This window comes from Oncorhynchus masou, chromosome 15, assembly GCF_036934945.1.
Source record: "Oncorhynchus masou masou isolate Uvic2021 chromosome 15, UVic_Omas_1.1, whole genome shotgun sequence".
Taxonomy (NCBI): domain Eukaryota; kingdom Metazoa; phylum Chordata; class Actinopteri; order Salmoniformes; family Salmonidae; genus Oncorhynchus; species Oncorhynchus masou.
The window spans coordinates 34,946,789-34,960,370 of NC_088226.1; the positions used below are offsets into that span (position 1 = coordinate 34,946,789).

At 39.3% G+C, this 13,582-nt stretch overlaps 1 protein-coding gene across 1 annotated transcript in view; it reads left to right on the forward strand.

Moving 5' to 3' along the window:
• The first annotated feature begins 1,716 nt into the window (after positions 1-1,716).
• Positions 1,717-13,582, forward strand: part of LOC135556176 (inactive tyrosine-protein kinase transmembrane receptor ROR1-like) — a 187,629-nt gene continuing 175,763 nt past the window's right edge. Inside the window, 1 exon segment of the mRNA XM_064989162.1 lies at positions 1,717-2,012. Within this exon segment, the coding sequence (XP_064845234.1) occupies positions 1,907-2,012 (106 nt within the window). The 5' untranslated portion in view covers positions 1,717-1,906.

A 13,582-nucleotide genomic window follows, 5' to 3' on the forward strand; every position in this document is an offset into this window, starting at 1 on the left:
CTGGTTCGTCTGTTCTGTTGCATTGTCAACAAATGTGAAGGTTTAGCACTGAAAATTAGGGACATTAGGGAGGCTTACACAAGTTGAGTGCCTCAAGCACCTATGTGTATCCCAATGTTGGGATATTTCCCACTTTATTATGATATTTAAATATTAATGTTAAATAAATGTATATTAAAATATCTGAAAGCTATGCCCCCAATAGGCCACGCCACCTGAAAATAACCTATGGATTACATTAAAAAAGACCAATCTGCTTTGCCACCCTAGCGTGAAAAGTGAATAAAAACCTGATTTGTGGTTAAATTACCCTACGTTTGGGTAAGCCAAAGGCATGGCATATTGGGAGCGTGGCTTTCAGATAGTTATTTTTGGCCACCCATGAGAGGAAATGTAATTCATGTTCATCGTGTTAAGTTTGTACATTGCCAATTTTATTTCTGCTGTACTTTATTTGCGTATTATATATTTTAATATAAAAATGAATAACTTTAATTAATGTTATAAGAAAGTAGTAGTAACTATCCCAAAGTTGGGATATGCTTTCGCAAGTGTTTCCCACACTCGGTCCTCAGGACCCCAAGGGATGCATGTTTTGGTTTTTGCCCTAATACTACACAGCTGATTCAAATTATCAATGCTTGATGATTAGATGAATCAGCTGTGCAAGGGCAAAAACTAAAACATGCACCCCTTGGGGTCACGAGGACTGAGCTTGGGAAACCATGGCTTGGGCGTTTAAATAACTCACATTCTTGTATAAGCCCTTATTAAACCTACAAAAGTGTCAGTGCTCCACCTTAACATTGTTAACAATACAACAGAACAGATTAAGTGAATTGACATGTACTCTCACATGTGACCAAAAACAACTATCGGTTGGGTCACCTCCAGTCTTCTGATCTGACCTGGTGAATCGTAGTGCAATAACCCAGCATCAACAATACAACTTAAATAAAACAATGGGTTGTTTGTGTTTGTGACCCAACTGGCTGGGTCAAAATAACTCAACATGTGTTCTGTCCAATATCTACTCAAATTGGGTTGTTTTTCACCCAGCATTTTGTTGTTGTTGCTGAGTGTACTGGAGTAGTTTATTTCACCCAAATCAACATACTTGTGTCTGTCTTGTGTTAAAAAATATGTTTGAGGTAAAGTATCACGTTGCAGTAGTGTAGTCTTTTGTAGGCGATTTGGAACTGTTGATACGATGTTGTGGTATGATTAATTGATTTACACACACTTTTTCAATACCTGAAGTACAGCCTCACATTTATTTTTACTGCTCTAATTACGTTGGTAACCCGTTTATAATAGAAATAAGCACCTCGGGGGTTTGTGATATTTGGCCAATATACCAATGCTGAGGGTCCTGCGTACGGACAGACCTTAGACGTGGTGTATTGGCCATATACCACACCTCCTAGTGCCTTATTGATTAATAAATATAGTCATATGTGCATTAATAAGTTGTAATAAACTGTATGCTCAATGAATAAGTCATAAACGGTATGTGAAAAATACAGTAGGCGCGATCTGAAGACTCTTGTCGGTCTTGCAGGTCTTGTACAAAGAAATATGTATTTTCAACACACGGTGGCGACACATCCAACCCTAATCAGAGCCAGATGGCTCGTGCAAGGCAAGCCGCACTCGGCATAGAAGTTTTGGAAGCGTGCGCTGAGAGCTCCAAGGAAAGTAGTGGGACTCCGGAGGAGAGAGAGAAGGAGAGCGGGCAAGAGAGAGAAAGAACTTCGTGCTTTACATTACACACAGACACGGGATAAAGGACGACTGCGTGGACAGTTGTTATATACATTTTGTGCCTTTTTAATTTGTAAATCAACGTTTACACGTGCGTTTACGGTTGTAGTAGATGTAAAGGGATTAGAATAGAATCGGGGGAATGTATCCTGCTCGGGCAACAGTGACCGACCGTCTTCCGAGATGTCAACTCAACATTCTCCGGGCCATCATGCTACTCCAGGCCGTTCTAGAGATGACTGCGACCAGTAAGAATGTGACTTTTTATTACGGTGCTACAATGTAATGTCGCATCATCAGAAAAACACGAAACGTTTTATGGCATTAATGTGAATATTTTAAGCCATTCATATGGTGATATAAATCTAGTCTATTGGTCGCTAGCCTATATCAATCTATTCGATTGACGTGTCTGCAACAATTTTAATTTCCTCTTTTTAATTGTAATTTTTTCGTGTATTTTTGGGGGGTGATTTTCAAATGGTTATATGGACTTTAAATTCGTTTTCTTTGGCTTTAAAATATGCTACTTGTTTAAGCAAAAGTGTTATAATTTATTAGGCTACATTAATAATAACATATCTTACTGTATACAACAAGAGCTAAATTATCTGTGGAAGGTGCTACATAATAGGCGTTCAAGTATTGTTCACCACCAAGTCTTTTATATTTGAAAACAAAGCCAATTTAAACATTGATTTATAATCTCCAGTATTAAAAGACAAAGGGACTTCTCTTCTCAGGTGATGATGGAGGGGATAACCATCTCACTCCCAGCTGGAGGTCCATTGTGTGGGTCCCTCCATTTGTAATTAAATGTCATCTAAAATGTTATCTATGTAATCCCAAAAGTACTTATTTATCACGAGAGTGCCTACTAGTAACTACTAGTACTACTAGTAATTATGCATAGTTCTAGAAAGGTCTGGAACTCACCTTTCTGGTAAAAAAAGTGTTATAAATCGCTGAGGTGTACTCATTTTTGAGGCACAAGCTCAAGTACATGTACAAATATTATGAAAATATAAGAAAAATCAAAAGAGAGGCAATAGGGCTTTCTAGATATATTAACAATCAAATTATAAACACATTACTGTAATATTTCACTTTTCTTTATTCTGTAAAATAAAGATGGTGACAATACAAAATTGGCACCATTTCACATAACTGATGACAGAGAATGTTCTGTCCTGCATCCTCGGGGTGATGCAGAGATGCCGTTCAAATGCCTGCAGACTTGTTCCACCTTCAGCTTTCAGCATAAAGTGACGTTGTCTCTCTGTGACCCAGAGAAAGTGGTTTTGTTAAAGTTTTACTCAATTATTTTGTATTTTTTTCATGTTGAGAGCTATAAATAAATTTGATTATATTGCAGCGAGATGGGACCACTTTTGCTGCACTGCAAAAAATGGCCTGTAATTTTTACAGTAACTTACTGGCAGCACAGTAGCCAGTATGTAACTGTACATTTACAATAAATTACTGGCAGCACAGAAGACAGTAAATGATGGTAGATTTACAGGACCTTTAATTTGAACACAAATGTAACTGCATGTTACTGGACTACAGTAACATAGAGTCTATTTCTAGAATTGACATTGCATTATTGGAAGCACTGTGGTTAGTAAACTGTTGCAGATTTACAGTGCAGGTAGCTAGTGCCAATTACAGGCAGGACGTCTGTTACATGTATTTTAAATATTATCAATACCTATTTTGTCATTTGTATTTCACTGGCCCAAACTACAATTAACGTAGCCTATTTTGTAACAGTTTAATTATAATTAATGTATTTTCCAATGCAAATTTATACTAGCAAGTAGCCCGCTTAACTACAACATTCTGGTAGCATAATCTTTTTACTTGCTATGACTGGCCTATTCTTGTTTACCTTCATTTAATACACTGACTGTAAGTAGCTCTGAGCGTCTGCTAAATGACCAAAATGTAAATGTGAAAATGATCACTTCCAAAGCACACTGCTGGATATTATTCGATTGACCTCAGCCCCCAAACAAGGCCACATTTGATCCAAATACAAATAGTTTGAGGGTGGAGCTCATTAGAATAATACCCGGCAGTGGTGCTTTGCAAATGCACATTTTCAACATCCACATTTTGGTCATTCAGCAGACGCTCTTGTCCAGAGCGACTTACAGTTGGTGCATTCATCTAAGGTTGTTAAACAAGAAACACATATCACTGAGATAGCATGTCAAATGTTGCCATAACCCATTACTGGGAATGGTGTTGTAGTTAAGGATGCATTGGTCTTCAAAATATCCTTCATTTGTCGCAAGAGACCTTTTTGATATTTCTTTGCCCATGTCTGGCTAGTGCAAAAGAGTGATGTTATGTTTGACACTGGATCTCCGAGGCATGTGTTGAAATTGCTAAGCAGTATGCTGATGCCTGTATGACTTTATCCAAAGTGTTGTTGAACAACCACCTGATTGCTTTGGTGTGGGACGTCATCTATAATGAGGATGTTGCTCTAAATGTTTGTGACTGGCAGGTGCGGGAGAGTACACGATGTGTATCAAAGCGTCAAGTAGGGAACCTATTTTCTACACAATTGGCTGGAAAACCTCAATGCTTCAGTAAGCTTTATTTCCTCATCATTAGTGCAAAGTACTTTACAGTAATATTGATGGTAACATGCTTCCTGTAAGTTCCTGTAAAAAGCAGAGCAATGACACAGTGCAATACTGTAAGAAAGTAAATGCTACTGTAATTATGATATCTCACAGTGTTTTACTGTAAATACATGAGATTAGTGCAAGCAGTTTGGCTGTTAAGTAATTGCATATTATCTCATATTTATGAATATTTCGTATTACTTGCAGAGGAATTAACAAAAGCTCCCAAACAGCTGTGATTATAGAGCAAAACACATCAAAATGACACAGTTTAATAGTCAATCATCAACAGTTTAAGACCTGGTATCACTTTCTGTTCCCTAAATAATTAAACATTTTAGTGCACTACAACCACATATCAGTTGAATGGGTACAGCATTCTCATGAACGGGTGCAACAAATTTTGCCAATTACAAGGCTCATCTCAAAATGTGTTAATGAGCCACCAATTCTTCCCCTCCCACAAAATGTCTATACTCTTTTATTTACAGAATGCTGCAGTAAATATACAGCAAAACAGCACTTTATTGTTAAATTGTAGTAAAATTACAGCAATTGCTTGCAGTGAATATGTAATTATATCGTACCAATTCATATTTAGCATTTTATATCACTTGCACCTGTAGAGGGTTTAACAAAGGCTTCTAAACCGGCAGTGCGTACAGGGCAAAATAAATCAAAAGAACATGGCTAAACACTCAACCATTAAAGGTTTGATACTTGATACCCTTCTGATCTGTTCCCAATATACACATACTAGTTAGGGAACTACTACCACATATCACTTAAATTGGTACAGCACTCTCACTGATGGGTGCAAAAATTATAGCCTCGCACAAGACACACCTCAAAATGTGTTAATGACCACAGCAATACCATGCAGCCACAAAAGGTTTTTGGCGTTCCAAAATTACAGTATGGTAATGTATTCTGTGGGGGTGGTACTGATTTACAGTAAATTACTGGCAGCACAGTAGCCAGTAAATTACTGTAAATTTACAGGAAAAGGTTTTTAGATTCCAAAAATACAGTATGGTAGTGATGTTACGTTTGATACCAGATATCCTAAAGATCTCTTAAAGCAGTTTATTTCGAAGCAGTGTGCCAATGCTTGGTTCTCTTTCTCAGAAGCACGTGATCAATGATGTCCGAAGATTAGTTTTGTCGAACAACCACCTGATTTGGTTTGGCATTCGTTTTAGTAGAAGAGAAAAAGGCCACACTGTGCACACACTACGTCGTGTGAGACGTCATCTATAATAATATGGCTGTTCTAAATTATTTTGACCAGCAGGTGCCACTAGTATACCCTTTGTTGATCAAAGCCTCGAGTAATGAATCTATTTACAACACGATCATCTGGAAATGCTCAATGGTTCAGGAAGCTTCATTCCCCCATCACTACAGTATGGTACTGTATTCTATGGGGTGGTATTGACTTACAGTAAATTACTGGCAACACAGTAGCCAGAAAGTTACTGTAGATTTACAGGAAGAATATATTTTTAAATTGTATGGTACTATATTCTGTGAGGTACATCATTCTCACTAATGGGTGCAACAAATATAGCCTCTTACAAGGCATGCATCCAAATGTGTTAATAAGACAGATAAAAACAATAAAAAAATACAGCAAAACAGGTTATACAATACTTTACTGTATAATTTTACAACAGTGTAGCAGAATGCCATTGAACCCCTATAATGCATTGCTATTTACAGTTCTCTAATATAGAATTACAGTAGCTAACTTGGAAAGGTTTGCTGTAAATTTACAGCAATTTGTTACAGTGCTGCATTCCCTAGGCCCTCCCTTTTGATATGCCATATCCAATGCAGGGCTCTGAGCTTCACAATCAGAATAAATCTAGCCTTTGTCTGGATAGGCTAGAAAAGTTGACATGTCACTCCCTATGCAAATGAGGTGTCAGATTTCACATTCTCCATCTCAGCTCCTCTTAGGCAGGTTCAGCTGAAAGGGGAGACTCTGCTATTTAGCTGAGTATACAGAAATGTATGTTGCACCGTTCACAGACCTCTGTACAAAAAAAGAATGTTGGAACTGTTCTAGAACCGCCACTAGTCTACTAAATAGGGGACATCAATTTGGTTTTAAAGCAAACCCAGTGATACAGTACTGACTGATGCTGAGAGTAATGACTTCAAATGAAATGCCGAGTTCAAGAACATTGGGAAATGGCGGCACTCCAATTGTTGTTTATTTTAAGACAAAAAGTCCACCTCATTTCACCTTTTTATTTTCGGCAGGGCAGTATTAACGCATTTCAAGTTTTAATGTCACATGCACAAGTATGGTGAAATGCTTTCTTGCAAACTCAAAACCCAACAATGCAATAATTCATTAATAACAATGTAATACTAGAAAGGAAAAAAATCCACAAGAAATAAGAAGAAATATGAAGAACACAATAAGTAAGTAAGCATACTATATACAGGGTCAGCTCCAATACCGTATTTACAATGTGCAGGGATACTGGAGTGATGGAGGTGGATATGTATAAGGGTAATAAGGTGGCTAGGTAACAGGATATATAATAAACAGAGTAGCAGCAGCTTGTATGTGAGTGGGTGTGCGTGTGTGTAGAGTCAGAATAAATGTACGTGCATGTTATATGTGAGTGAGCAGATGATGGAGTGAGTGTATAGGGCACTGTTAGTGAGCAGATGATGGAGTGAGTGTATAGGGCACTGTGAGTGAGTGTGCAAACTTAAAGGTCAATAAAGATACAAGGTTAACTGAAATAGTCTGTGTAGCTATTTTGTTAGCTATTTATCAGTCTTATTGATTGGGGATAGAAGCTGTTCAAGAGCCTGTTGTTGCCAGACTTGATGCACCGGTACCGCTTGCCGTGCGGAAGTAGAGAGAATAGTCTATGACTTGGGTGGTTGGAGTCTTTAGCAATTTTCCGCGCCTTCCTACCTCGCCGCCTGTTATAGATTTTCTGGATTGCAGGGAGCTCGGCCCCAGTAATGTACTGGGCCGTCCACACCACCCTCTGTAGCTCCATGCAATCAAGGGCGGTGCTATTGCCATACCAGGCAGTGATGCAGCCAGTAAAAATGCTCTCAATGGTACAGCTGTAAAACCTTTTCAAACTTCCGAAGGGGAAGAGGTGCTGTCACGCCTTCTTCACGACTGGGCGCATGTGTTTGGACCATTTTGAAGTCTTTAGGGATTTGGACACAGAGGAACTTGAAGCTCTCGACCTGCTCCACTGCGGCCCTGTGGATGGAGGTGTGCTCGCCCTCCCATTTCCTGTTGTCCCCGATCAGCTCCTTGGTCTTACTGACGTTGAGGTTGTTGTTCTGGCACCACACTGCCAGGTCACTGACCTCCTCCCTGTAGACCGACTCATCGTCGCCGGTGATCAGGTCTACCACCGTCATCTATGGATCTGTTGGGACGTTATGCAAATTGAGGTGGGTCTAACCTCTTGAATCTCCCCATCCCGGATCCGGGATCGTGACTAAAGCCTCAGGCTCATTAGCATAACGCAACGTTAACGATTTCTGAAAATCGCAAATAAAATGCAAATAATGCGCCTGCTCTCAAGCTTAGCCTTTTCTTAACAACACTGTCATCTCAGATTTTCAAAATATGCTTTTGAACCATAGCAATTGACTAATTTGTGTAAGAGTATGCTAAGCTAGCTTAGCTTTTTGAGTAGCATTTAGCACGTAACATTTTCACAAAAACCAGATAACCAAATAAATAAAATAATTTACCTTTGAAGAGCTTCGGATGTTTTCAATGAGGAGACTCTCAGTTACATACCAAATGCGCAGTTTTTCCTGAAAGCGTCTGTGTGTAGGAGAAATCGCTCCGTTTTGTACATCACATTTGGCTACCGAAACGAACCGAAAATTCAGTCACCTACAATGTCAAACTTTTTCCGAATTAACTCCATAATATCGACCGAAACATGGCAAACGTTGTTTGGAATCAATCCTCAAGGTGTTTTTTCACATATCTCTTCATTGATATATCGTTCGTGGAAGCCTTCATTCTTCTCTAAATTCCATGGAAAAATACTTGCAGCTGACTTTTGCGCACCAATTTCGGCGCAGGACACCGGGCGGACACCTGGTAAATGTGGTCTCTTATGGTCAATCTTCCAATGATATGCCTACAAATACGTCACAATGCTGCAGACGCCTTGGGGAAACGACAGAAAGGGCAGACTTACTCCTCTCGCATTCACAGCCATATAAGGAGACAATGGAAAACAGAGCCTCAAAAATCCTGCTCATTTCCTGGATGCCGTCTCATCTTGGTTTTGCCTGAAGCTCACGTTCTAGGGCACGCACAGAAAATATCTTTGCAGTTCTGGACACGTCAGAGTGTTTTCTTTCGAAAGCTATCAATTATATCCATAGTCAAGCATCTTTTTGTGACAAAATATCTTGTTTAAAACGGGAACGTTTTTCATCCAAAAATGAAATTGCGCCCCTAGAGTTTCAACAGGCTAAGGAAGCCTAGAAGAGCTTCCAGGCTTCCTTCATAACGGTCAATTGTGAATGAGAGAAAGAAAAAAATAATTACAGGGGGCAGTTTGGTCAAACTAATCCCGTTCGAATTGTCCACCGGAAAGACGGACATGCTGGGGTAACAATTACATAACCAATGTTCTGTAGTAATACTAGTCCCGGGCGAATAGGACGTAAGCCAAACAATCATTCTCCTCCCCACACTTAACCTGTGAAGGGTTATAAACATCCCATGACTCTATATAAACTTTTTAACTGCTCTATATAACCTTCATAACTGCTGTCTATAGGAGGAAGATGCCCAGATTGGTGTGAAGTATTGGACAGTTTGGAACAGAGGACATTGGACATTCATTTCCAATTTTGGTTTGCCCTCTTGTGAATCAAATAGGGTTTTCATTTGTTACCCAGTTTGTCTATGTGTGATTAATCTCCAGCTAGAAGATGTGTCTGGGTTTGTTTGGATTACACCAGTCCTCCCTATTGGTTTTGGATATTATTTACAATGGTTGGAGGAGGCAGAGCTTTCTAAAGCCATATTCTGGAATGCCACTCTCTCTCTCAGACTAGAGTCAGGAGCCCAGAATGTTAATCCAAGATACTTCACTGTCTGAGTTATAACCCCTTCACATGGGGTTTTATAATGGAACAGGAATAGAGGAGGAGGAAAACTCACCCCCTCGTAACCATTTCACATCTCAACCAGCAGACTGGAAAAGAGGAGTGGAAAGAAACAGCTATTTGGAATCGGCCGTGATACAGTCTCATTCTCTTACTCTTTCATAACAGTCAGAGGGCTATAAATCATTTGGGTGGAACTACCTCGACGGCAGATTTTGAACGAGACAGAATGTTGACATTAAAGGCACTTTACCTTTGAAAAAACTCACCCCGTGGACTCTGTCTCTTTCAGGGAGACTCTGAAAAGTCCTCGCCCTCCTCAGCTCTGATAGCTGAGCTCTTATACCCCTTTCTCATCTCTTCTCCTAATGCATGGTACAGTAACTCAGCCATCCACTAGTGCATCTTTAAAAGCCTTCTCAGACTTCCAGGAATGTGGAAGATTAACTATATGTGTGAAACAGATGTAGTGTGTGTGTGTGTGTGTGTGTGTGTGTGTGTGTGTTTTTGGGACAATTTGGGTCCAGTTTGACGCATCTGGAAAGAAAAGAAAGTCACACACCTATTAATCAGCACTAAGTCATAAATCATACACTCCACGCCCCTTGTTACTTTCAAACAACAGTGTGTAAAGTATGTCATGCAATAGCAATTACCTATTTCCCCTTTGTTAATAACCTCATATGTTTGCCAAGTTTATATGGCAGTATTGCTCAACATACACAATGTTTGGAAGATGTCTTGTCTTGGTTTATTGTTTAATTGATGGTTATAGAATTCTTGTGGATTGTTACATAAAAATGATGGATGTGGATTAGATGAACAAATTTAATACGACCACTATAAGACATCAATTGTTTTATTTAATTTGTTTACCCTCAGTCTCTTTCCTCAAGTTATGATTGCTGTATGTTTGGGCTTGTAGTGATTGTAGTGAAGCAACTGGGAGTAGTAGCAGAGCTACACTGTTACAGAAAACTTAAAATTATATAATATTTTATATTACAATAAAATACTCTGAAACGTTTCATACTGTAAATTATAGTGCATTGTGGGAAAATGTTGTGGGCGGGGAAAGAATTGTTTTATTTCGAATGGTACTGTAATTCCACCCTACAGAATACATTACCGTTTTTTTGGTAGGGAGGTTACGTTTGATACCGGAGCGCCGAGGCATGTGTCAAAATCGCTAAGCAGTTTACTTTGAAGCAATATGCTGATGCCTGTATCCCTTTATTAGAACCACGTGATCAATGGCGTCCGAAGCTTTGTTTTGTCGAACAACCACCTGATTTAGTTTGGTATTGGTTTTGGTAGAAGACAAGAAAGCTACTATGTGCTTGCGCTACAGCGTGTGGGACGTTGTCTATAATAATCTCACTGCTCTAAATTGTTTTGACCAGCAGGTGCCACTAGTGTACGCTGTGTTGAGCAAAGCCTTGTTTAATGAACCTATTTTCAACAGAATTGGCTGGAACTTCAAACCTCACGGAAGGTTAGTTTCCCATCACTACTTTTTGGAGCACCAAAGACCTTTTGACCACTATAGTTGGTATTTTTTATAACTTGCAATTCTAGAGGCTTTAAAACTGGCAACGTCTACAAGGTAACTAGACCTAAAGGACACAGCAGAACTATCATCCAGTTAAAGTTTAAGATTTGTTGCCACTTCAATCTGTCTCCTAGACATAATATATTGATAAGGCATTATAACCACATAAGAGTTAAATTGGTACAGCATTCTTACTCACGGGTGTAACAAATATAACCTCTTACCAGGCATGCCTCAAAATATGTTAATGAGCCAGATAGAACAATACCATGCACCCACTCGAGGTCCATTTTTTTTGCCGCTCCAAAGATACAGTACGGTACTGATTTCTGTGGGGTGGAATTACAGCAATTTCCCACAATGCACCATCTTTTACAGTATGCTGGCTGCAGTAAAAGGTTTCCAAGTGTTTCACTGATGATAATGCCTAAACTGACTGTATAAATGACAGTTTTCCGTTACAGCGTATGTCACTCTCCCCTTGCAACCTCATGCTATTTAAGCATACGTATTCACGTTCCTTTGTCATATCCTCGTTTTGTCTCTGCCCTCTCTGTGCTCGAGAGAGGGTTTCATAAAGTTTCTTCATTACGAACTGAAGCCAAGCATGGAAAACCCCTTCCTGTAATTACTGACTCTACATTGCACAGTGGAGGTGAGGGCATGGCGGAGAGAAAAACCTCCTCTGTATATCCATGGGCTCAAGAGTTTAACAGATATGGAAAAGTGAGGTTGGCTCTTTGCTGTAGATCTGACTTTTTCTTTAAAACTCCTTTTGTAACTAAGGGCCTCGTTCCCTTGATTCAGTGTCAAAAATGTGCCTAAATGATCAGTTATTTGATAGAAGAATGACATTGATTATTTAAGAAGATACTTAAAAGGTGCCATTATTAGACATGCATCAATGCACCCCATGGGTTGTTTAGGCTATGCAATAATGTCGGCATTATGCCAATGTAGTAAAAATATATGTACATTTCACCGAAAGGTATAAAATTACATTTAAAAACAATTCCACTGTAAATATGTCAGTGTACATTTTCTAAGCCTGTTTGCATTGCATTAAGGACTTAAGGCTCTCAAACACTGCACCGAATGTGGGTCTATCATTCGGGAAATCTAGCGTTTGTCTGCCGATCATTCAGTGTGCTGTGTTTTAGGGATCACCCCCTGTAAACATCTGACTGCCAACATTTTTCAAGCAGTTCGACATGTAAAATCGGGTGCGCACCCGGTTCACAAATTACGTTCAGAGCTGCTAAGTAATCTTGCCCAGCAAACGCTATTGGTGTGTCTAAGCCCTTAACTTATTTGGGGTAGGGGGCAGTATTGGGTAGCTTGGATGAAAAACGTGCCCAAACTAAGCTGCCTGCAACTCAGCCGTAAAAGCTAGAATATGCTAGAAAAGCTAGAATATGCTAGAATATCCGAGTTCCCAGACAGGAACTTGGTTAACCTGTCTAGGACTGGGGAACCCCCCCCCCGCAACTGCCAATGAAAGTGTAGGGCGCCAAATTCAAAACAACAAAAATCTCATAATTAAAATTCCTTAAGCATACAAGTATTTTACCATTTTAAAGATAACATCCTCGTTAATCCAGCCACAGTGTCTAATTAAAAAATGATTTACAGCGAAAGAACCACAAATGATTATGCTAGGTCACCACCAAGCCACAGAAGAAAAAAATCAGCCAAAGAGAGGAGTCACAAAAAGCACAAATAGAGATAAAATGAATCACTTACCTTTGATGATCTTCATCAGATGACACTCATAGGACTTCACATTACACAATACATGTATGTTTTGTTTGATAAAGTTCATATTTATATCAAAAAATCTGAGTTTACATTGGCGTGTTACGTTCAGTAGTTCTAAAACATGCGGTGATTGTGCAGAGAGCAACATCAAATTTCAGAAATACTCATAATAAACATTGATAAAGATACGACTATTGTACATGGAACTTTAGATAAGCTTCTCCTTAATGCAACCACGGTGTCAGATTTCAAAAAAGCAAACTGCAATAATCTGAGTACAGCCTTTAGGCAACAAAGCAGCCAAAAAGATACCCGCCATATTGGGTAGTCAACATTACTCAGAAAAAAATAAAATAATATTCACTTACCTTTGATCTTAATCAGAATGCACTCCCAGGAATCCCAGTTCCACCATAAATGTTTGATTTGTTCGATAATGTCCATCAGTTATGTCCAAATATCTTCTTTTGTTAGGGCGTTTGGTAACAAATCCAAAAGCGCGTTACAGCCCGTAGAAACATGCCAAACTAACATAAAACTTCATTTAATCTTCCAAACGAACAATTCCTTTGTCTGTACAAATGAAGTGGAACGTAGCTACCTTTCACGTGAGCGCGCCAGACCGAGGCTGTGGCTCTCTGCCAGACCACTCACTCAAAGAGCCCTTATGAGCCCCTCCTTTAGAGTAGAATCCTCAAAACAATTTCTAAATACTGTTGACATCTAGTGGAAGCCTTGG